Source organism: Crocodylus porosus, unplaced genomic scaffold, assembly GCF_001723895.1.
Source record: "Crocodylus porosus isolate Cpor-Errol unplaced genomic scaffold, CroPor_comp1, whole genome shotgun sequence".
Taxonomy (NCBI): Eukaryota; Metazoa; Chordata; order Crocodylia; family Crocodylidae; genus Crocodylus; species Crocodylus porosus.
In genome coordinates, this window is record NW_017728951.1 from 27,731,356 (window position 1) to 27,755,263 (window position 23,908).

The 23,908-nt window shown below is 41.0% G+C and overlaps 1 protein-coding gene across 2 annotated transcripts in view; it reads left to right on the top strand.

Annotated features, from left to right (window-relative positions):
- Window positions 1-23,908, top strand: part of KNDC1 (kinase non-catalytic C-lobe domain containing 1) — a 140,999-nt gene that overhangs the window by 112,917 nt on the left and 4,174 nt on the right. The window contains exons 18-28 of one of the 2 annotated variants that reach the window (XM_019556060.1): window positions 10,727-10,820; window positions 10,926-11,023; window positions 11,317-11,528; window positions 12,686-12,799; window positions 13,202-13,349; window positions 13,535-13,714; window positions 15,133-15,348; window positions 16,381-16,463; window positions 17,231-17,381; window positions 22,698-22,820; window positions 22,943-23,002. In XM_019556060.1, the coding sequence (XP_019411605.1) occupies window positions 10,727-10,820; window positions 10,926-11,023; window positions 11,317-11,528; window positions 12,686-12,799; window positions 13,202-13,349; window positions 13,535-13,714; window positions 15,133-15,348; window positions 16,381-16,463; window positions 17,231-17,381; window positions 22,698-22,820; window positions 22,943-23,002 (1,479 nt within the window). Of the gene's footprint in view, window positions 1-10,726; window positions 10,821-10,925; window positions 11,024-11,316; window positions 11,529-12,685; window positions 12,800-13,201; window positions 13,350-13,534; window positions 13,715-15,132; window positions 15,349-16,380; window positions 16,464-17,230; window positions 17,382-22,697; window positions 22,821-22,942; window positions 23,003-23,908 lie in introns of those variants that run through there. The other variant, XR_002104864.1, reaches the window with a different exon arrangement.

Below are 23,908 nucleotides of genomic sequence, written 5' to 3' on the forward strand. Positions count from 1 at the left end.
CCCCATGGAGACTGGTGTAGGGCCTTGATCATATGGCCCTAGCCCTGGCTTCAGCTCCATACTCATCCTGGCTGGAGTAAACAGGCCAGAACCTGCATGCACAGCTCTGGACCAGCTGGGACCTATTCACCTGCCCATGATGAGCAATGGCAGAAGCTGGGCATGAGGGAAAAGCAACTGCCTCCCTTTCCCACTGCCAGGCCCTTCTTACTGCAGCTGCTCAAAGCCCACATGCAGGCTGCCCAGCGACTCTTATCTTCTGTCATCACAACTCCACCAGCACTGCCTCATGGCCACCCAGTAGGGTAGTGGTGGTAGTGGGGAGGAGCAACAGGACAATCTGGGCACAGGCTCTGGGTGGCCACTGCAAGAAGGACCTGGAAGTGGTGAAGGGGAGGCAGTCACTTTTCTCCCATGCCCGGTAGCAGCTTCTGCCTGGCCACTGACACTGCTGCCACTGCTCATCATGGGTGGACAGCTGAGAGCATGTATGAGGCAGGCAAGGGTCAAGGCTGTGTGTGTAGGTCCTAGCTGGTCCAGAGCTGGTCCACTTTACCTGGGGCAAGTCCAGAGCAGGTGCAGGGCCTCCTGGGGCTGAGGCTAGGGCCATGCACACGGGTACCTGTCAGTCTCCATGGAGCTAGGGCCAGCAATAGAGCTGTTGCCACGTAGGCCGCCTAGAACTGGAGACCAGCTGTGGAGCTGCCCCAGCCTCACTGCACACCTGGGGGTTGGTGGGACACACCACAGGCCAGACAGCACCTAGGCTGAGGGACAAATCATGGGCCAGACAAACTCTATCCATGGGCCAAATCTGTCCCACAGGCCATATTTTGCCCATCCTTGTCTAGATGAAGGTACTATAAGACTGATGCATAATTGGTTTGATCATCATGCTAAAAAGAGCAGTCATCAATGGTTCAGTGCCTAATTGGGAGGAGATATAAATTGGAGTTCCCAAGGAGTCTATCTTGAGTCCAGTAGTGCTTAATATCTTCCTTAATAATTTGAGGGACAGAATTGAGTACAAACATAATATGCTTTCAGATGACATCCATTTGTATTAAGCTGTTAATACCTTGGGAAAATAGGATTAGATTTCAAAATGACCTGGGCAAACTGGAGGAATGCTTCAGAATTTATCAAATAAAATTTGAAAAAGATGAGTACGGAATCCTTCATTTAGCAGAGAACAATCACATGCACAAATATAAATTGGTGAGCAACTGGGTAGACTGCAGTACCTAGAAAAGGATATGGGGTTATAGCAGACTATCAGCTGAATATGAGCCAAGAATGTTCTCTCATTGCAAAAAAGCATATTGGGCTGTATTAACTGGACTGTCACTTGCAAGTTAAGGGGAATCTTCTCTATACAGCACTGGTGAGGCATCTGAAGTACTTTGTTCAGTCCTAGGCACTGCACTTCAAAAAAGAGATGGGCAAATTGGAAAGAGGCCACTAGAGAATAACAAAAATCATTAGAGGTCTAGGAAACACGACTTATAAGAAAAGATTGCAAGACCTGGGATCACTCAGTCTGGAGCAGAGAAAATGGAGGGAAGAGGGGGAATTGATAAATCTTCCGGTGCGCAAAGGGTACTTATAAAGAGCATGACAATAAACTATTCCCTTTGGCTGTAGAGGGCAGAAGCCTTATTCCAGCAAAGAAAATTTAATTTGCTTTTCTTGAAAACTTTCTCACTATGTGTTTGGTTAAGCATTAGAAGAGATTGTTGAGAGAGGTTGTGGAATCTCCCTCCTTGGAAATTTTGAAGAGCAGGTTAGACCAAACTTGGCTGGGATGGTTTTGGCCAGAGATGATCCTGCCTTGAGTAAGCGGTTGGACTAAATAATCTCTTGAGGTTATTTTCAGTCCTATTTTTTCTGTGATCCGATATGGATTTGCTTAAATAAGAAATATTTTAGCCTAAATGGTACAAATTGAATTCTTGTGTGTATTATATTAATTTTTTCATAGACCAACTAAAGAAATCATCTTGCACAGTATAAATGTGCTTTGAATGCATAACAAAACAAGTCCATCCTCATAAAAAAGAACTTGTATATTTTTATACTACATACTGATCCAAGTAATATTTATTCATAGAAAATCTCAAAATGCTAGAATGTAAAAATACAGAATTTTAGATTAATTTAAAATTATTTCTAATTTTACTACTTTCTATACTGATGGAGAGTTTAAAAAAATAAAGTGCACAAGAGAGTACTGAATACCCATTAGATTTTTAATCCACCATCAGCTTTCAATTCAGTTAGCTGCGGGGGCTCTTTTGCTGTTAGTGGTTTAGTATAGATCCTTCCAGAAGAAGGATTGAAGTTGTTGCAGTATTGACTTTCTATAAAGCCTAGTTTCTTCCAAATGTTTCAAAATAGACTTCAAAAAGCATATTTTTCCATATGGAGCCAACATGAAATCTTTAAAGTTTGACCTAAACAAAAAGAGAGCTTTTCTGAAATACTGGGAGATTTTTTAATTTTTATTCTGCTCCCCTGAATCGCATCAATGTCAGAAAATTTGCCATTAGAGTCCTTGTAGATAGCCTGTAGCAGTTTCAGCAGCTCTTAATAATAATATATATTTAAAATATGGACAGAAACTAAGAAACTAGACTTCCACAATTTTATGAACTCTATTAATAGTCCAGGGGGTGTGGTACTTAGTTAGAATCAACCTATTATAAATGCATAAATTCAACACCTACATCTTCCTTTTTTATTTTCTCCTTTCCTGTCTATTTAATAAAAGGTTATGTAAAAAAATAAATTATGGAAATACATAGGATGATTTTAATTGATGTACCAGTGACTGACAAGGATTCCAATCCATCTCCCACTGTGGCCATTGTAAAATTTTGCTATTAGTTTTCAGTAAAGCAAAGTCAAGTGTAAAGTTCCTAATGTTTGCTTTCTCTGCAGCATCTTTTTGTTTTGGTGTTTCAGTAAAAAACAAAAAAAACAAAAAACCCTCACTTATTTGTATATCAGATGACCTATAACCTGGATATTTAACTTAAGCATTGGCAAAAGATAAAGCTGGTGTATGAAAATAGGTGTATGTAGTGAGATGGTATGATTTGTCCTCTAATAACTGGGAATTTTTTTAATGTATTAATGAATAGAGCTTAAAAAAATTGAAAGAAAAATAAGTTCTAGGTCACAGAGTATTAGAGAAGTAGGGCTGGAATGGGCCTCAGCTTAAAATGATGATGATGTTGTTCTCACCAAAACAAATCCTTAGGGCTGAAACTGAGGTAGAAATCATCTCTAAAACAGGGAAAGGCTGCAAGGAGGAGAAATCATGATTGGCATTCTTAATAAGATCTGTAACATCATATTGCAGACTGGAGCAGTGAGCAAAATCCAAGGCAATATCTATTCTGAATAAAGGAAACTTGAGAGAATGTAGTAAAGGTACAACTATAAACTAGATCAGTCACTCAAGCAAAATACTGCTACCAATCTTGAGTCAGTTGAAACCATGGAGAGAAAATATACTAGCAGAAGAGCAGGTTTCAGAAAAACAGCTCAGCAGATTGATACTTTGAGAATACTTGTATGAAAAATATATTGAACACCAAATGGAGCTGCATCCAAACTTTAATTCAAATAGCTCTCCATCATTTTTGGCATGACCCCATGGTTAATTATGGCAAAGTATAATATCAGTCTAGGGATTATTAATATTATCAAGTGTAACAAGACTATTAGTTTTGCCTTAATATGAAGCACTTTAAGAAAAAACCTTAAGTTTAGCGTTGGTGTCAGGGGTGGTCTTACCCTGAACAACAAGCTGGCTTAGATAGTCTCATGCAGTTCCCTCTAGCCCTACTTTGCTGTGTTTCCTGTGATCCTGTGAAAGTCCCCTTGATGCTACTAAGAAGATTATTTGATATGGCTGCAAGAGAACAGCTATAGTTAGGCTAAAACAGTGCGTCAAGAAAAAGTAAATGAAAAGAGAAAAAGATGCCAACCAAGGAAAATCCTGCTACTGAGTGGACAGGGAAGGATCAATATAAAGTTTCTTTACTTGGTCAATGATCATCAGTGATAGAAAGGGGTCTTATCTGTGCTGTTTTATCTGTGCTGTTATGTTGGTGTCCTATGACCTTGGACATTATAGAAAGCTGACTGAGGCCCCCTCTACCCATAAATCTAAAGGCTCAATGGGAACTAATGCATGATTCACAAAATCATGCCTTCTGCTATGCCACATGCATTGCAGGAGACACAGTGGTGGGATCGTGCAATAGATCCCATCACATTTAACACTTCAGGGGAAATTTTCCACTTACCCCAGCAGTGCAGGAAAACCCTTAGGGCTAGAGGATTGCTGCAGGGTGATAGATTAATTTGATTTTTCTTCCCACATCCCCACTGCCCTGGGAGTGTGAGAAACACCTGGGCCCAGAGGATCACCTCAGTCCTCCAGCCCCAGGGGTTTCCCACACCCCAGAGCCCTAGGGATCGTGGCAGCCATGATCGTCAAGTCTCAGGCATGCAGGCAACCCCTGGACCCTAGGGAGCACAGCTCCTGTAATCCCTAAGCAACATCAACTGATAGGGCTCCCAGCCACAGGGGAGGCCGTGCTACATGTACAAATTAAAGCTCAGTAGCAACCAGCTGTAAAGTTAGTACACATTTTAGAGGTCTAACTTTATAGTTGGTTGGAACTTTTTATTGTGTGATTACTTTGGATTTGTAGCTGGTCTCCAAATAACCTGTAATATGTAGAGAGGGCCTGACAGACTAACCAAAACAAAGCAAGTTTTGTCTTGTATCTAATATACAGAATGTTCTGTCCAGTATGAAATGTTGTTTATTGGTTATGGTCATTTTGCCTTTTATTGAACAACTGAAAACTGCTTTGAATCCAGAATTGAAACAGTTCATTTTGAAATGTCAGAAGGAAATGTTTAGACTTCATTTTAAAAAAAATTGGGTGAAACTATTCATATTTGAAAAAATACACAAATTGTTTCGATTAAATGGGATCTTTCAGCCAAAAAAAAAAAAAACCTCCAAAGTTTTGCCCTAAAAATACCAATCCAAAATTAAGTGAAAACTCACTCCAAGAGATGCTATATGAATAGAGGAAAAGGCAGTTTTTACCTAGCAGCCATCTCCATTTTAAAATCCAATGGTAAGAGACTGGCCATTCAGTGCCCACTTCTCCCACCATCCTGCAGAAGCCTGAAGACCAAAATAAATCTTTGTGAGATGGTTCAGTAAGGAAAATCCAGCTCGCTCAGTAAGAGGGCTGCTGAATTTTAGGTATAATCCCAAATTTTCTTTGTTATGTTTACTGTCACTAAATTATAGTTCAGGTGTTAATTACTTGATTAGCTCCATTCTGGTTCTGATTGTCTGGCTCGGGTCCTACTGACCTGGATCTTTTCCAAGCTGAGATATTTGGAACCTGAAAATAGCTTTTCTTCTTCTGGTGGCATTAAAAGCTGTAAGTGAGGTTCTAACTTCAGCTCCGTTCAGTAAAGAACTGAGTCATCAGCTCAAGTCTGATTGGTTTTCTGTACTGAATTCACATTTCATTGTGCAGTATTTAAACACACATCTAATTAACCCACAGGAATCTCTAAATGTCAAAGAAGAAAACAGATCAAACGCTTCCTAATTCACACATGCAGATGTGATGTATAGTCTCATGTTGTGAAAGTAACTAATTTCTGAAGAAACAGAGTCCTCTCTAAGACAAATAGTCTGTTACTCCCTAGTACAAATACTGTGTTTTCTCACATACAACATGCATCTTTTCCCTAAAATTAACTGCTGGTTATTATATTATGGATTATATACAAGAAATATGGTAAGCACTTACTGGATGAAACCAAAAGTAAAATAGGCAACCATTCTGCCTTTCAAAAACCAGCTGTATATTACAGTCTAGGGTGTGTTATACGCAGGAAAATAGGGCTGTTCATTTAATATTTAGTATGTACTAATCTATCATAATACTGGAATATTGTTTATTTGAAAACAGTTACCCATTTGAAATATCTCAGATAAACCAAATTTTGATAATCTTCAACAGCTAAAATACGGTTTAGCTCTTAACTACATAGAAGATTGTTGTAGGAGCAAATTAACATTTATCTCTACATACTAGGTTAAGGATATTGTATAGTAGTGAAAAATAGGTAGAAACATGACTACTTCAGATAAGAACTGGAGGCATGTGGCGTATCAGTCTTATAACTATACTTTATTTGACTAAATATAATAGTGCAACTAAAATGGAAGACTCAGCACAGCCACTATATTCTTTATCTTATTCATATGTATTTTGAACCAATTACTACTTCAGTGGGCTAGGGACAGAAGTTAAACTGGTTTGTGTGCAAGTGATCGGGAACTGGTTTAAACCTGTAACAGAACAGAAGTTCAGTGCACTTAAGCTGTTTTCAAAATGGTGCAAACTAGTTTAAGGTAAACCTAACTGGGTATAGTATCAGACTTAACTGATTTAGGTCAAACCAGCTTATGGAACTTCTGTCCAAGATCCCCTCCCAATTCAAGTTAACTCACAGTCCTCCAGCATCCCAGGATGCTGTGCAGCCCTGGAATCTGCTCTCTGCTTCAGCGGAGAAAAGCTGGCCCTGCCCCACCTCAGCTGGAGGGATCAGCCTGGCTCCAGCAGGGGGACTAAAGCCCCCACTGCAGCCAGCCCCACCCCCCCCAGGCAGAGCCCAGCTGGGAGTCTGGAGCTGGGCGGGGGGTGGGGCTGGGCTGCCCCCTCCCACTCCAGCCAGAGATGGGGCATGGCTTAGAGGACCTGGCTCCTGGCTCTGGGTGAGGGGAAGGAGGAAACAACCTGCTAAGAATTCCCCCTTCCTGCCACATCAGGGAGATCCTGGCTGGTGGCCCAGTGCGGCAGTTCCCTCACATGCCTGTCCTCAGCCTGCCGGAGGGTGGGGCTGGGGGCTTGCCCAGCTCCTGGGCGTGGGGGGAGAGGGAGAAACTCCCCACTGGGGGCTTCCCCCTCCCATATTCCCCCCCATACTAGAGAGATCCTGGTTTAGGTGTTCAGTGTGAGGTGCTTCCCACTGCCTGTTTCTCAGCCAGCCGGAGGCTGAGGAGAGCCCATGGTGGCCTCCCAGGCTCTCTGTAATGGCCAGCAGGCTGGAAGCCCCCAACTACTGGTATGGGCCACTGCAGGGGTTTGGCTGCCTTTCCAGTTTGAAGAGTGAGCATCAGTTCACTTGCTTATTGGTTCAATCTAAGCAGTTTAGAGAAATCTGGAAAGATTGAATCAATTCATCCTCAGGCTTTTTGACTGTCTGTACTTAGCCGTGGAAATCAGGTGGCTCCTTAAATTATCCATATCCTCAAAATCAACTTTCTTTTACTTTGAGACTTCTTTTTATTTAATCAGTTAATTTTCCAATTCATAATCTAGATAGTAATTTTCCTGTTCCTTCACCACTCTGTTGAATATGTAGTTATAAATCTTCAGCGAAATGCATAGGGATTTAGTTGTGCGACTCCCATTAATGCTAATGAGCTGTGTGGCTAAACCTTTTGTGCACTTGTCAGAAACATACCCCTCAGTGACAGTTTTTTGTTCAAACTCTATTTAACTTCTAATAAATCTATCCCATTAAAAGATAACCTATTTACCAATCATCTGTCTGATATATTAGCTCTGAGCTCTGTGTTTGCTGATCCTTCCCTTTGCCCTTGGGATTTAGCTGCTGCTTTCAGTGAACTTGTCCTATTTAAAATGCTTTCTACTTCATATAAGTGGGTCGCTAATCATTAGCACAGGACCCAAGTGCTGAAGTTACTAGTTTGAAAAGCCACAACACATTCCATGTACTAACATCCTTATTTCATAATGAAGGTCTCTGTGCACATCCTTTTGTAATTCTTTTTGGCTTGCTTTAGTTTTGTATATCGGATTTCAATGACTCTCTTTTTCTCTAGCCCATTGTTTCTGTTGTTCCCAATTTGATCCTTAAAGTACATCCTCACATTTTAACTTATTTTAAATAATAAAAGGTGCAATATGCCTAATGTTCTCATGCTTCTTTCTGATTCATTGACTTGTTTAGCACAATAAGTACAGCAGTGCTTTGGGAAATATACTTGAAGTATACGTGTAACTGATATTAAGATTTATTTATGTTTTTTACTAAAGTGCAGAATATAATGTCTAGTAATGCCTGTGCTTTTCTTTAAACATCAAAATGAAGGCTAACACGATTCCTAATTCTGGTTCTTTTTAAAAAATGTATTCAAATACTAGACAAAGACCAAAATATATTTAACTTGGAAGACAAATGAATATATATTTATCCTTATATAAGTGTAAATTAAAATAAAATTAAGTATTTTTATTCCTTTACAAAACAATTGGAATGTATATCTCTTGTTTAGTATTGCTTATCTCATTAAAACATGTTTTCAAGTATTTCTTTTTTTTTTTTGGTAGTTTGAAAGATTTCAGATAGCCTTGTAGCTGTTTCCTGACAATGCAAGTAAAATTTCAATAGTTTGAGTCCTCCGTGTTAAACTAAAATTCTCTTCCTGCAGCACATATTGCTATATTAGGAGGGATCAGCCACTTAATAGTTCTGGACTGAGGCATGTATTGACTTCAAAATGATTTGTTTTGATTTGGAATGATATGATGTACTTAAATTCAAACACACGGTCCTAGAAGAACAGGTTTAGTGCTATCATATCTTATGGCAACACTGTCCAGCTTTTAAACAGCCAGGGGCCACATGCTCTGTGGGCTGCACCAGTGGGGACCACACACTACACAGGCCACACCAGCATCCCATTAGGCAAGAGCAAGAATTAAAAGTGATAGGGGTAATAGTAGCTGAGTGGGAACTTGGGGAGTCGCAAATTAACCTCCCTTGGACAGCATGCAGTCCACCGGCTGCCAGTTGGACAGCTGTGTCTTAGGGCATGTCCACACCCTCCCTAAACATTGCTGTGAAGCATGTCCCACCTACTTTCCTCCGTGTAGCACACCCTAAATCACAGAAACAAGGCAGCATAGCCACCTTAAAGCAGCTGTGAGCTTGCCAGTAAGTGTCCCTGAGAACAACACTGCCCAATCAGAGGTGCTCTTAGCTGTCTACGCAGCCTAATTTTGGGGATTTAGTGCATGCTGAGGGAAAAAAGAGCACTTAGGGCATACTTCTTGAACAGTCCTGGGCATGGCACTAAGGCAATATAGATCAGTCCTAAATGTACTGTAATCAGAAATCTTCAAAATAATAGCCTTAAGAAGTCTCAGACTTCAGTGAAGAAAGCATAATATGTAATTAAGTGTGTTTGATAGATTCCAGGAGATATAATTAATGTCTTTTGTTTAATCAGTATTGATTTCCAGTGTCTTGCTTGTTGTCAAAACATGAACCTGATCCAAAGCCTGTTGATTCCAAGTGAAAAAGATATTTATTGCCCAGAATGAGTTTTGGATTGAGATCTATGTTGTGTTGAAATCAAGAAGTCTTTTTATTTACTTTAATGGGCGACTGACTGAGGATTACTTTTATGTTTTATATTCAATGCAAATGCTCTTGTCCTGCATGTGCATCTCGTATTGGCTGGCCAAAGATAAGTCTTGTGTAAGTCTCAAGGCATGGAAAGTCACCTTTGCGCTTACCTTAGTCCTAACTCAGGGGGGCATTTGGGGTAACTGATTTTAGGCTCACGAGTGCTATTGGTTATGACAGCTCATAATGGCCTTGGGTAAGGAAGGTGGAGGTCATCAAGGGTTGAGCCATGCTTCCTTCGAATTAGAGACCCCACTCCAGGAAGCATCCTCACATGACAAAATGATCTGGCTGTAAAGTCAGTCATATGTTCCTCATTGCTAAGGTACTATCAGATTTGCGTAAATTGTTTGCAGGGGGGAGGGGAATAAGGTGTCCCTCCTTCAATATTTTCTTCAGTTATGCTGAAAATAGATACTTCAGGTTCATGGCAATGCAGATCAAAAATACATTTCTCGTTTTATTCCAGGTGCCATTTATATTTATCCTTGTTTCATTTACATTCACTGAATTCCCCTAACCAGTAGGTGTTAAACTGGGGTATAAATTAGAGAATAGGATGTGTGGTTTTTGTGCGCAAGGAGGACTGCATTGTTATAATGTTTTTTGGAAAAAATGTTGATACATTTTGCTATAAATGTATCAAATTGCAGACTATTGTAGCATACCATATGACCATATGTGATATGGACTGGTTTAAATGAACTACAAACCGAATTTCAGTTTCAGAACAAAAGCCTTTAGACACTTGAGTGGTACTAAGTCAAAACAGTTGCCTTAAATTTAACTGGTACACATTACTTATTGATAGATGGAACCATAACATTTGTTTTTAAAAAGGTCTTGAACAAAATGCAGACTTACATAAACCGACTCAACTTTTAATGACCTCAGTAAGCTTTGGTCCTTCTCATCCCAGCCTTGATGTTAGCCAACTAATTTTAAGTAATATTCAATGTATGTTTCTTATTTTATTGCATTCCTTTTACATAGAATTACAGTGGAACTAAATGTCATTTCCTCTTTGAACCAACCTATTTTTCTTGATTCATTTCCATTTCTTACCTGTTGCTTGTTTTGCACAAAAAACTTTTTAATATAACAAAGTTGCTTATCAAAATTGTCCAGTAGTACAAGTTACCATTCAGATCAAAATGTTCTACTATTTTTATAGGAACTTGAACAGCTACTAATGATTGAGACCAAAAATTATAGGAAGACTATACAATTCTACCAGAAGCTGTTGCAGAAAGAGAGGAGAAACAAAGGTAAGATTATATCTGGCATGCCTGTAAATGGATCAGATTGCTTTACACAGTTTTGCAAGATGATCAAAATTGTGTTTGTGCGCCAAATTTATTCTATGTCTTTAGATTCAGAGATTAAAACAAAATTGCTCAAACTGAAGGGAGAGCTACAGGAAATGAAATCAAAGGTTCAGTTTCTTGAAACAGTGAAGAAATGCCTACAGGTAAGTCAGATTTGATTTCACTTCATTTTGTTTTGATTGTTATAAAAGTGATTATAATAGTATGACTGGATATCCAAATCAATGTATGAAATTTAACAGTTTTTGCAACTGCCAGAACTTCATGAAGAATTTACAGGAATAATAGAAATTAAAGTAATCTTCAATGAGTATTGTTAAAAATAAATGGGATTAAACATGAATGTGCTTTTATTTTGAATTGAGTTTGTTTTCTTATGGTTTTTGTCATTTTCTGTAGTTTCGTATGTATTGTTTTGACTTGTTTTCATGTGCAGATTATGTGTGCAGAGCAATGGGGAATGGAATCATGTGCACTTACTACAGTAATTAATATCAGGAGAACTGAAATGATGGATGTGACCCCTTTGAATGACGACTCCTTGCTTTTTTTCTACAATATGCAGAAAAACCAATATAATAATCAAAACCAATCAAGAATTCTACAAGCTGGGACACCTCTTGGGTTAATGGCATATCTATACTCCAGGTAGAGTGCAGTCTACAGGTCCCTAATTTGCCAGAAAGAAAATATAGTGCAGACTTTCTACAATAAGTTTAGTTGCATTATGTACCCTTTTACCTGTTAGAATTTTATTATTGGTATGTATTCCTTGTTGCAGTCCTCCATATACAGATTGCAAAAGACAGGTCAATTAAAAATAGGCTATGCAATTTGGAATTGGACAAGCCTGAAGATGCATGCTAAAATATAATTACTACTTCAAAAAAAAACCCACCCTGTATTTTATACCTAGCATGCAGTTTACTCGCCCAGCTCTGTCTGATCATTTCCGAGGGGTAACAGCTTTCTATTTGTAACAGCATAGTTGTGTAATCAGATACTATGTGATCTGCATTTTTTAAGAGTCTCTGTTGCTGGAGGAGGTTTGAATAGAGAACTAGATAGGGTTTTTTGCGGGGGAAGGAGGGCTTAAAGAGGATGAACCTAAACCCTGGGTCTAGCTGAAATGTGTTCACTACAGGTTTGTGATGGGGATAAAGTAGCATTTAAATCTTGTTTGAGGACCAGGTTCTAAGTTATTCCAGCATCAACAACCCTGAAGTACTGTGGAAACTCAGTGATCTCTGCTTTGTGCTCTAAGTTGGGAGGGTTGAGAAAAATTGCTCTAGATTTGTCACATGAGGATTTCCCCAGCATTAAAGACATTCCCAAGTGCTGTATAAGTCAGCTTTCTAGCTCCTTTGCACTGTCGGAGGGAGGAGCTAAAGTTCTATTTTTTTACTTCTGGAAGACTAAATATGTTGAAGAGCTTTCCCCTAAAACATTCTTAGAATACCAGGAAGCAAAACTTGACTTTCATATTTTGTTAGAAGCTTTTGTCAAATAAACACAGCATAGCCAGTGAATACTGTCCTTGCTTGGTGGGTACAAGGTCTCCAGTGCCAGTTGGATTTGGCTAGGTGGGATGCATGGATCGATATGTTTCCTTTCTACCTCTCTAAAGCATTCATATATTAATTTTTGTACAAATCGGAATAAAAGAAACTTTTCAATTTCAGAATTTCTTGCTGATCTTAGGAATTCCACATTTCAACCATTCCAATTGTAAATTTTGTTGCTATGTTCTACTACAAGAAATACTATATGCTTGCTTGTCTTAAGTTTTTTCTCGTACCCCATAGAAATGCAATTTTAGAAGGTTATGTACAGCAATTCCTGTACACATTTCGTTATTTCTGCACACAAGAAGAATTTTTGCAGTTTCTTCTCCATAGAATCAGCAGCACTTTATCCAGGTACAGTAACTTTACATGAACTAAACTATCAGTGCCCTCTAGCATTTTTCCTCCGATGTTGTCTTAACTATTTCGAAAAAGAAGCACCTAATTAAATTCAATTAAGTGGCTTTTTTATAACTATGAATGGAACGTGCTGAAAATAGAGTAAGTGCTGTACTTGACAGTAGGCTTTCTTTATGCTCTACTCTGAATTATTGAGTTCCAGGAGCGTTTTACTTCAGTGAGTAGGTCACATTGGGCCATCTGTATAAATAAAAGTTGGAGCTGTAGAACAATAGAGAGGGTAAAAATGTTTTATACATAACAGTCAATACCTAATAAAATCTGTGCTTCTCTTGTAATGTTGGTTGGAGCAAAATGGAAAGTTCATAGCAGTGACTGTCCTTCTCTTATTTCCAGTGCAAACGTGGATCCGTCCTCTCCACTTACCAAAATATACAACCGCAGTTGCTACATCCTGCGGGCATGGATTGCAGACTGTTACAGCATAGACTTTGCAACAAATGCTAATCTTCTGTGTAAATTAAAAGATTTTATTACTTCCAAGGTAATTCATTATTTTGATAAAATTGTTAAATAAAAAAGTCATGCCTAAAATATACGTTTATTATGCATGTGACTGTGATAAGTCAGACTTCATTTTTCTTACAAAAATTGATGATGAAGTATAGATATTCTGTACTTCCTGTATATTCTTTATATTGTCCTATTAAAAACCTGTTTTCCCCTTAGATTACCCCATTAAATAGCTATGGTGAATGCTTGTTGTCTTTGCTTGAAGATGCGACTGGCAAGAAACATGGAAATGCTTTCAGCTGCTACAACATGGACAAATGTAAAGGGGAGGAAGAGGATGATAGAAAATCTTTACATTCATTGTGCAAAAAGCTCTCAGAAGATGTCTCCAGGAAGGCATGTGGTTTCTTTAACCAGTGTTCTAGCCATCTCTCTCATGTACAATTTTCTTGCAAAAATAAAGGAATATCTAATTTATCACTTTAAATCCCAATTCAGCTAAAAAAAATTATATGTGGTTTGCTCCATCATAGGATAATACTTGTGTTTACAAGTACTAACCTATGGCATAGTTAATTAATTTACTTTGTCCTATAGCACTGTACATGTAGACGCTGAGAATTTACTGCAGAGCTAATTAGTCAGCTCCGCAGTAAATATCTCATGTAGACATGCCCAGTGACTGAAATTTAAGTAGTTAAATGCTTTGCAGAATTTGTGAACTTAAAAAGATACTTAAATGCTTGGTAGTTATTGAGCTTGTTTTTAGCTTTCAATGGGCCTTTATATGGCAAAGCAGTAGTGATTTTCCATGAGTGTGCAAAAATGTGTGGGGGTGGGTGTAGGAATTTGTTTTACTCCTGGTTCTTTTGTATGTTGTCTCATAACTGTTGGAGAAAAAAAAATGGCAAGAGTGCATATATGAAAGAGAAGTAAGTGTAGGTTTTAGGATGAAGGCAAGGTTGCAAAAATTTGGGAAGGAGAAAGTTGATTTTGGCAGTGACACAAAAGGAAAGTTGAGAGGTGAAGATGGGGAGACAATCTGAAAGTAGGGGAGATACAATTTTGAATATTCATACCTAATGTAAGTAGGTCTTTTTCAATAAAGGCCATTGGTGATGCTTACCCTGACACCATCCTGGTTTCATTCATTTTGAGGTGATAGTAAAAACATAATCCAGGTACTATCAGTATAGGAAATAAATAATGGTAATGCATTATAGTGAGAACGAATCAAGTGGCCTTTCTTCTCCCCTACTATGTATATTCTGAACAAAGAAGCAAACCCTAGTAAGAGCATTCCTTATGTTGAAATAATAGGGAGGATACAAAATTTCTAGAGGAAATGTAGATACTGCATCTTCTTTAGAGTGAAAAAAGCTCAGTTTTTATCTTATAGACTACTTAGAGACAGAGCATCATCTAATCTACACAAACACTGTTCTTTAACAGTGTAACGCCAGTTACAAAAGCTTGAGGGTCTGTGGAGAACATATTTTGTTCTGTTGCAAGAGACATATTGTATTTTGTGGTGTTTAATAGGCTCACCACCGTAAAAGTATAACATTGCTTTTAAATTAAAAATGTCACTTAAATTTGACAGAATTTTGGTTAACTCTTATTATAGTTATTTTCTTGGAATGGTATTTTTTGTTTGTTTTGTTATGCACCATTAGTGCCTAAAATGAAGTTTTAAATTCAGACCACCTATTTAGAGGAGGAGAGGGGGGCAGAGGGAAATGGGAACCATGCCCTCTATACTAGAAGATACAGCTGTATAGACTTTAGCTGGTACAAAGGACTTTCTCTTACAGAGCTTTAACTGGAAACTCTCCAAAGGAAATGGGCCTATTATACGTCATCAGAGAGAGAGACTATACACTATATCATCTGCTTTACCAAAGCCATGCTATAACAGTTTTACAGAAGATTTCTCAAGTGCCTATGCAAAAGCTTATGACAGAGGACTGTGTCTCTTAGCAGAATATAGTGCACAACAGCTTTGCTGTCAACTGACATTGTTGCAACAGGTAAAAAAGGCCAAATTCTACTGAGTGAAAACAAATTAATATTAATCCTTAATGGGGAACTACCTTCTCGCACCGGACCCTCATATGTAGCTTGCTGTGTGTACAGTGGTTCACACTATCCATAGATTAAAATTACCCAATTTTCTCTCCCATTCACTTATCGTTCCAAGTCTAGAATCACTGATATCTGACCCTAGTTTAGATCCACTTGTAGGTGATAGTTCCACTTGAAAATTTTGAGGAAGGGGGAAGAGAGAACAAAGGGGAAGACGAAATACTTTAAAAAAAAACCCTAGAAGAAACTGCAAGAATGACTGTATTTACTTGATTCTAAGATAAGGAGGTTTTGGACTATGAGGATAGTAAACTGGGTGGGGGGGCAGGTAGCTGCTGTGACTCAGGCTTTAACCCCTACCCAGAGTTGGATCCATAGCTGCAGCTGCTCCCTGTCATCCCCATCCCGCCTGCCATCTCTGCACGCTGCCATGTCAACCCTGCAACCACTTTCCTCCATCTCCTTCCCCTGCCCTGGCCACAACCCCATGCAGTCTCTGTTCCATGCCAGCATTCTCAATGCACAGTGGGACTGGGGCTATGCTTAGTGCTTTATGCTAGAATGGAGGTGGAGCCTGCTGGCTCAGAGCAAGGGTAAGGAGGCATGGGACAGAGGCTGGAGGGAGCAGAGGCTTGGGAGGAGTGGGGGGAAGTAAAGGCTGGGGGAGGGGCAGGGGGCCAGAGGTGGAGGGGAAGATGGGGCCCAAGGTTATAACTGGGGGCAGGCAGGATGCAGGCACAAGTAGGAGGTGAACTGCTTTACCTCTCCATACAACCTGCCCCTCAGCAGCAGTGGGAGGGATGAAGTAAAAATGTCTCTCCAGTAAGTAGTTTCTTTATGTGGAAAATTAGAACAAATTTTCCATGTATAGAGTCTAATTATTGGGAGGGTCATCTTAAATTCAGGGTCATCTTAGATCTGCGTAAATACAGTAATAATCACTATGGTTGTTTATTTTAAATGTTTTGTCCATTTAGGAAATGTTCCACAAATGTCATCCTGTGCACTTTCTGAATTCAAGAGCACTTGGTGTAAAAGACAAATGTGTCTCTATACAGAAGTAAGTTTCTTTTCCTATTCCCCTTCTATACTGACCAGTTTTTGGGTTTAGATTAACATTATAGAAAGAGAAAAATTAAGACTTTTTTGGTACTTGTATTACTTCCCACCATGAATGTTCTGTCTACATTGAACTCCATCCTTAAGATGACTTGTAAAATGAGGACTAAAAAATCTACTTTGGGTTACATTTTCAAGGTGATAGTTGAAACCCAGAGTAGGACAAGACAATATTTTACCTGAAACCCTTTTTTTACTGTGAAGTGTTTCAAATAACCTCCTTGATAATTTATTTTCCTGTGAATATAAAATATTTTAGTAGTTGCCTATTTTGTGATGGACAAAAATTATAAATATCTGAAAGAATACAGTAATTGTATTGAAATTCATAAAAGAAAGTCATTTTAATTTTTCTATTACTTGCCCAGCTCCAATAGTCATAATTTTTGCCTGTTTTCTAAAAGTTATCATTTTTGCCCATTCATAGTGTCTTCATGGAGATGAACAGTAGCACTGTAAAAGTAGTCTTTTGTATGTAAATATGTTTATAGTATGTTTGGTCTCATATTTGAAGTCTATATAAAGAAAAAAAATCGCTTCCCAACATACACGTGGTTATTAAAATGCTTTAATCAAGACTATAGCTAACCCTTTTGTTAGCACTAATATTTTAAATGGTTAATGTTAATGTGCACACACACATTTCCTTTCTTTCCTTAAAAGCTTTGTACACATTGTCTATATTTCCCATGTGTTTTTTCTTCGCAGAGTTGTTTCCACTGAGTCAGTTTCACATAACGTTTATAATCTCTTTATGGCAAATTGCATTCAAGACAAGTACCTCTTACAGCTTCTAAGAAATTCAGACAATATCAGCACCTGGGTTGCTGCTGAAATTGTAACCTGTCATACTTCCAAGGTTTGTTATCTTCCTTATCAAATTAGGAAGTAGTCAGGCATTTGTTGTTGTTTACTTTTTCTCTATGTAACAATACTAGATTTTACCTTAAATGATTTTGAAATGTGCCTGTGAACTGGTAAAGTTGTTTGTCCTGATCTTGATCTAATCTGCTGGTGGGGTTGAACATTTAACAGAATATAAGAGGTCTATTTCCATGACAAATGTGTCTGATTTCTTCTACTGATGGGGTTTATGTTTGTTGGTTGGTTGGTTTTACCAGTAAGAACTTCCTGACTAGTATCTTGAAAGGCAGGTTGGAGGAGTTTCATGCAGATGAAATCATACATGTGGTTATAAATAGAAAAACGTTTCTATTGGTTAGAGATCTCCCTGGAGATTTACACTCCATGGGTGACAATCATTTAAGGCATTGTTTTTCACCAATAATCAATTCCCTAACTGTAGTATGTGGAAGGTATTCCAAAAAAATACCATTTACTACATTCTTACAAGTTTTCTGTGCTATCAGTTGGCTGTTATGGAAAACGACCACCCGTGAAAAGTCTGCCCTTCTCAATCAGTTGTCTCTGAATGTTGAGTTAAGAAGTTATACATGCCCACTAATATGTGTATCTTCATAAAATAACAGTACGGGTGAGTAATTACCAGGGAGCCTGGTATTCTCTGTTTTAAAATCACAAACTCTCTGATTAAAAAACCCCTAAAATTCTCTGATTAACCCCCCCCCCCCCAAACCATGCTTTTCCATGCTTAAAATTAGACCCCCCCCCTTCTCTCTCAGACAAAATTTGGGTTTTTCCATAGCAAATAGAAAACCCAGATCCCTGGTAATTACCTTATTTTATTTTCAATGTTGAAGCAGAATATTTATATATAGAAAAGTCTACTACAACACCTGTGTCATGGAGTTTTGATATAAAACTTAAACTTAAAAGGAGAGTAATTTTGGTCTGTCACCAAACATCCAAATGGAAGTTTCTTACGACTCTTGCTGTTGGATTGTTCCTATTTGTCTGTAGCACTTCTTAGGGATCTATAAAACCTCACATGCATACATATACATACATTAATTGGCAAACATACAAAAAAGTAGTAGGTGATTTTTACTGCCTTTATCCAATTTCATTTATTTAAACAGTAGTATTGTATTGTAATGATTGTTTTTTATTGAGCTTTTTACTTGCTCCCAGCCGTACTTCCATTTACTTCTTTAGAATGGACACACAGGACACCCCTTTGAGATGCTGCAAGAGGCATGTGAGGGAACAAGAAAATGTTCCCCACGCTGCAAATTTGTGGCATGGGGGCAAAATTAGACCTCTAGATATCCAGGGGTCAAAAAATACCCCTGGTGAAAAAAGCAGGGCAGGATGTGGTCCTGGACAGTGTCCCAAGGCAACCTGGGAGTCAATCATCCAAGAGAGATGCTCTGGTTTCTGGCCAGAGGGTCTCTATGGTGCTCCAGCATACGGGGCATGAACCCTTACTGTGCTGGGGCAAGCAGAAGCATGGCAAGGATCGGAATCCGGGAGCTGCGACAGGTAAGTAGGGATGTGGGGATGGGGGGTATATGGGTATGGGTGGTCATGAGGACAAGTGGGGGCAATATTGGGCGCATGGAGAGTGGCGGGGGGATGTATGGTCTGTGGGTGTGTTTGTGGAAGGGCTCAAGCAGGGGCTACTGCATGGCTGCTCCTTGCAGTGCCAGCAGCATCAGGTAGTGTAGCTGTGCCCCAGCTGCAGCCACAGCCGGCAGCAGCGTAGTTCTACAAAACTGGGCTTCATACATGCTAAACAGAGCTGGCCCGGGTATCACAGTGCCACATAGCAGCCAGCTTTGTACGTGCTGAACAGAGCCGCTAGTGCACCAGGTGTGTGGGGTGTGCACGTGTGGGAGCCTCCTCCCGCCTGCTCTTTCCCATGTAGCTGAGCCCAGCCCCTCCGCCTGCAGGGAGAGGGAAAGGGTGAAATCAGCACTGCCTGGCCAACTCGCAGCACAGAGAAGGGCAGGGAATCAGCTGCTGCAGCCAGCAGGAAGAGAGGGGAGAAGGGACAGTGAGCAGAACTGGCGTCACCAGCTCTCTGAGTCTGTGTCTACTGCTGATTTCTTTTCTTGTCTATAATTGCTTGCCTGGCAGAGCTTTGAGTAGTGAACTCCTTCACTCCATCCCTCCCCCTTCCATCCACACATGCTCCCCTGCCCAGCTCGAGCAGCACAAGAGTGAGTAGCAGGCAGACCTCTGTTCTCCCCAGTGCTGCAGCTCCAGCAGGGAGCTGTAAACAGGAGAGGGAATCAGCAGCAGACACAGACTTAGAGAGCTGGTGATGCCAGCTCCACTCCCTGTCCCCTCCTCCCCTCTCTTCTTGCTGTCGATGGCAGCTGATTCCGTGCCCTTCATAGTGCTGCGAGCCAGGAAGGCAGCACTGATTTCACTCTTCTCCTCACCCTTGTGTTGCTGCCTGAGCCTCATGAAAAACGTGCCCAGCACAACCCAGCTTGGGCCGCGCAGCTAATAAGAGCCATGCCTCCTGGTTCAGTCCAAAGCCACACTAGCAAGCCGCGCTGGGCAAGGTCCCACCGCGCACCTCCTGTCCCCGCACACCACAGATCTGGCAGTGCTGCTGCTGGAGGCAGGACCCAACCAGCACGCAGGGACAGCATGTCGCTGCAAGTCAGCTCCTGCCACCATGCAAGCAGCCAGCCTGTCTTGGCAGCATGAGCAACCCCAGTGCCTGCGAGACCCGGCTTGGAGCAACACACTGTCCCCATGAGTGGTGCTGGCCCTGAGGTGACAGCAGAAGCAGCCCCTAGGCTGCAGAAGGGTGCATGGTGCTACAGCAAGCCAGGTCAGTCCAGTAACAAGCAGCTCAAGTGGTGCTGGCTCTGAGCACCTTGGGGCTGGCCACACGATTGTGGGGGCTGGTAGCAGCAGGCCTGGAGTGCCCCATTTCCACTGCTGCTGCAGAGGGTGAGTTGTGGGCCCTGCATGGGTGGCGGGGGCTGTGGCCTTTCAGGGTGGCTTGGACCCTGCGGGAATGAGCTGGAGCCCTGGGGGGGCAGTCCATGTGCTGCGGGGGGCTGCACCCTGTGGGGGGACAGGGGACCCACCCCTCCTGAGCAGCCCCCCACACCCACAGTCCCCCTGCAATCCCCCCCCACACCTACCCAAACACTGACCTGCATCCTCCTGCGGCAGAATACCATCTCAGTCTCTCCCCAGACTTCGCTATCTGACAATTTGGCTACCATGGTCACTGCAGAGGGCAGATACCTCTGTCCTCATTGGCTTCAGGTAACCCTGGGTTGTAACCTCAGCTAGATACATTTCCGAGAGAGTGGGGAAACCTGATTCCTCTGCCTACGTGTCTGGCCCCATATACTTGGGTGGGGGCTTAAACTCCCTATTGTTCTAAGCAATGTCATAAGGACTAGGAGGGGGCTAGAGACCCTGCCAGTCTACCTGGCAACCAGTGATGCATTTCAAATTGGTTGGCCAGCAGCCAACAGTTGCTGGCATTCATTGGATCAGGTAAATGAGGTCATAAGGTCTATATAAGTTAAGAATTGCTGAGGAGGCAGGGCAGTAGCAACTATGAGACCTCTCTGAGAAGCTGTACCATTAGAAACTCTCTCTCTCAAAACTCATGATCAATGAACTGTTTGCCTCTGGAGGAAATCTCCACCTGCCTCTGGATGACATTTGTGAGCAAGCTACTTGAGATCTAACTAGATATATAGCTTGCAGTAACACAGATGCATAATCAAAGGCTACTGTGCCACTGTTTGCTCTAAGGTATTTCTCCGATATTGCTCTACCCTGTACCCTATTCCAAACCTTCTCCTTGTAACTAATAACATTCTCATTTGTACCTAGTATGAGAGACTTATTGGGAGAGGGTCTAGATTATGCTTTGGGGTCCCCTTGGTTCTGCTGACTAAGGGAGACCACTATTTGTCCTTCAGACTGAGGGAAGCACCCCAAGTTCTTGCAGTGGGTCAGGTACCCTCAAATACTACTAGGCCTGTGTTTCCCAGAAGGTGCAGGTCCAAGATCAATCCAGACTCTGGGTGGTGTTACCCCCAGCTTCCAGGTGTGCTCCAAGAAGCAGATCGGCCAGATGTGAGGTGCCCCCAGGGAGGCACTCTGAGCCTGGAAGGTGGTCAGGCACAGTGAGGTGGGTGGCTCACCACTGGAGCACCCCCTACTGGCCCACTACATCCCCCACATTCCTCCATACCCAACCACATTGCCTCACACCCCTTCCCACCCCCCTCATGCAAACCCCACATCCCCTCCATCACACACCCGTTGTGCAAGAAGAAAACCAAAGCACACATCAACACAAATAGATATTTAGATTATATTTTATTATTATGATAAAGACACTGGTAGGCTTCCAGATTGCTTTAGCATTTTAAATATATCAATAAAATATTGTCTGACTGATCAATTTCCGCCTCCTCCCCCCCTTCTGTCTATATCTATATCGAGATCAGGATTGGTATAGGTATGTATAGGTAGGTATCTATATAGATATGTATATGTATCTAACTATATAAAGAGATAGATGGGGGGTGTATATAGAGTGGTCTTTTCTAATTGTGGAAGAACATGGATTTTGGGATACGTTTAAAAAGTGGATTTGGGACGCTGCTGCAGCATTCCAGCTGGTACAAGGGGCAAGTGTCCCCAGATATCATTGGGCTGGGACCCAGAAGCTTCTGTCTGTGTCCATTCACTTACCATAGACTAAGGCTCACCCAGCTAAGCTGTAGCCCCTTTTCACGGGGGCTACCCCGGAAGCTCCTGAGGGCAAGTAGCCCTGAGCTGCTGGCCAGAGCAGGTTTTTATACTGCTGGGGCGAGTCTAGCTCCCCCTGGCTGCAGATCCGGGAGAAGCCAGGCAGGATTATTTTGCCCCAAGTGGTGCAACTTGCCACACACCAACATATATGTCCAGGCATGTGCACTGAGGCAGAAAGACCCGACTCAAATTTGTGCTGCTTCTATTTGGCTGCTGTAAGCGCAGGTGCCTGCATGTCTGGACATGCCCACAAGTATTTCAAAATCAAAAAGTTAGCAATAGAATTACCCTCTGGCCTTGGGTCAAGGGGCCAGATCTGCAAAGATATATTTCAGCGCCTAACTCCACTGATTTCAGTGGGGTTTATGCACCTCTGTATCTTCATGAATCTAAGCCTATTTCCTTAATTACTGCCCAACTTAAATTTATTTCTTCAATTTGCATAGTATGATAGCTCCCAAATTTACTGTAGCTCCACATAGTGATAGTTTTTATCTTTGTTTTCCAGTTGCAGATGAATTTACTATCAAAATTTCTCCTTATAGCAAAATCTTGCTATGAACAAAGAAATTTTGCTACTGCAATGCAAATCTTAGTAGGCTTGGAAAATCTAATGGTTCGACAGTTACCAGTAAGTGACAACTTTTGGACTTCTTTTTTAGCCCCAACCATTTTATTTAAACAAATTTGTGTTTCATTACAGATTTCAGTCTGAAAAGATACCAATTTCATTTTTTTTTTTTTTTTTTAAAGGCTTGGAAATTTTTACCTTCAAAAATATCTGAAATAATGGAAGAACTCAAGGCTGTTGAGGTACGCATAAGTCTCTCAAGAAATACTTAGGAAATTTCTTGGACTTTGGAGGATGGTACAGAGGCCTGCCTATGTAGGTCTGCATAAGATTGAAGTTGAAATATGGTTATACTTGATATGAAAAAATGTTTTGTGTTTATATTCCGAGAGAACAAATCTTCTGTGCAAGAAAAGCTGCCATTTTAGCTGACACTTCAAAACACAGCTTGAAAATTAAGAACGTTTATTGACTGGCAAGACCAAATTACAACAATTTTTAAATTTTAGCTTTATACTATGCAAGATTTCAAAACATAGCCTTGAAACCAAGGCAGTGAAATGCAAAGACTTGGGTACTTTGTTCAACATTTATAGTTTTCAAGACATTAGGGCTGGAAGGGATCTCAGAAGATCATTGAGTCCAGCCCCCTGCCCAAAGGGCAGGAAGTCAGCTGGGGTCATAGGATCCCAGCAAGATAAGGTCTTGCAGGAGTTTGTGACCGTTCGACCTCGTCATCCCTTGGGGCGCTCTGGTGAACAGACGTTCCCCCAGATACTTATGATCACCCCTGATAAACTCATAGGTGACCATCAGATCACCCCTGAGCCTGCGCTTTTCCAGGCTAAAGAGCCTCATAGATCGCAGCCTGTGATGGTAAGGTCTGTTTTCCTGACCTCTGATCATGCGTGTGGCTCTCCTCTGGACTCTCTCAAGCTTCTCCACATCCTTTTTGAATTGCTCGAGAAGCATCTGTGGATGCATGCCAGCATTTTGGTCGCTTTACTAGCCGCAGCATCGCATTGCAGGCTCATGTTCATTGTGTGGTCAATGATGACCCCCAAGTCTCTTTCTTCCGTAGTGCTAGCCAGCGTAGCACTGCCAAGCCTATAAGGATGTTGTAGGTTTTTCCTCCCAAGGTGGAGAAC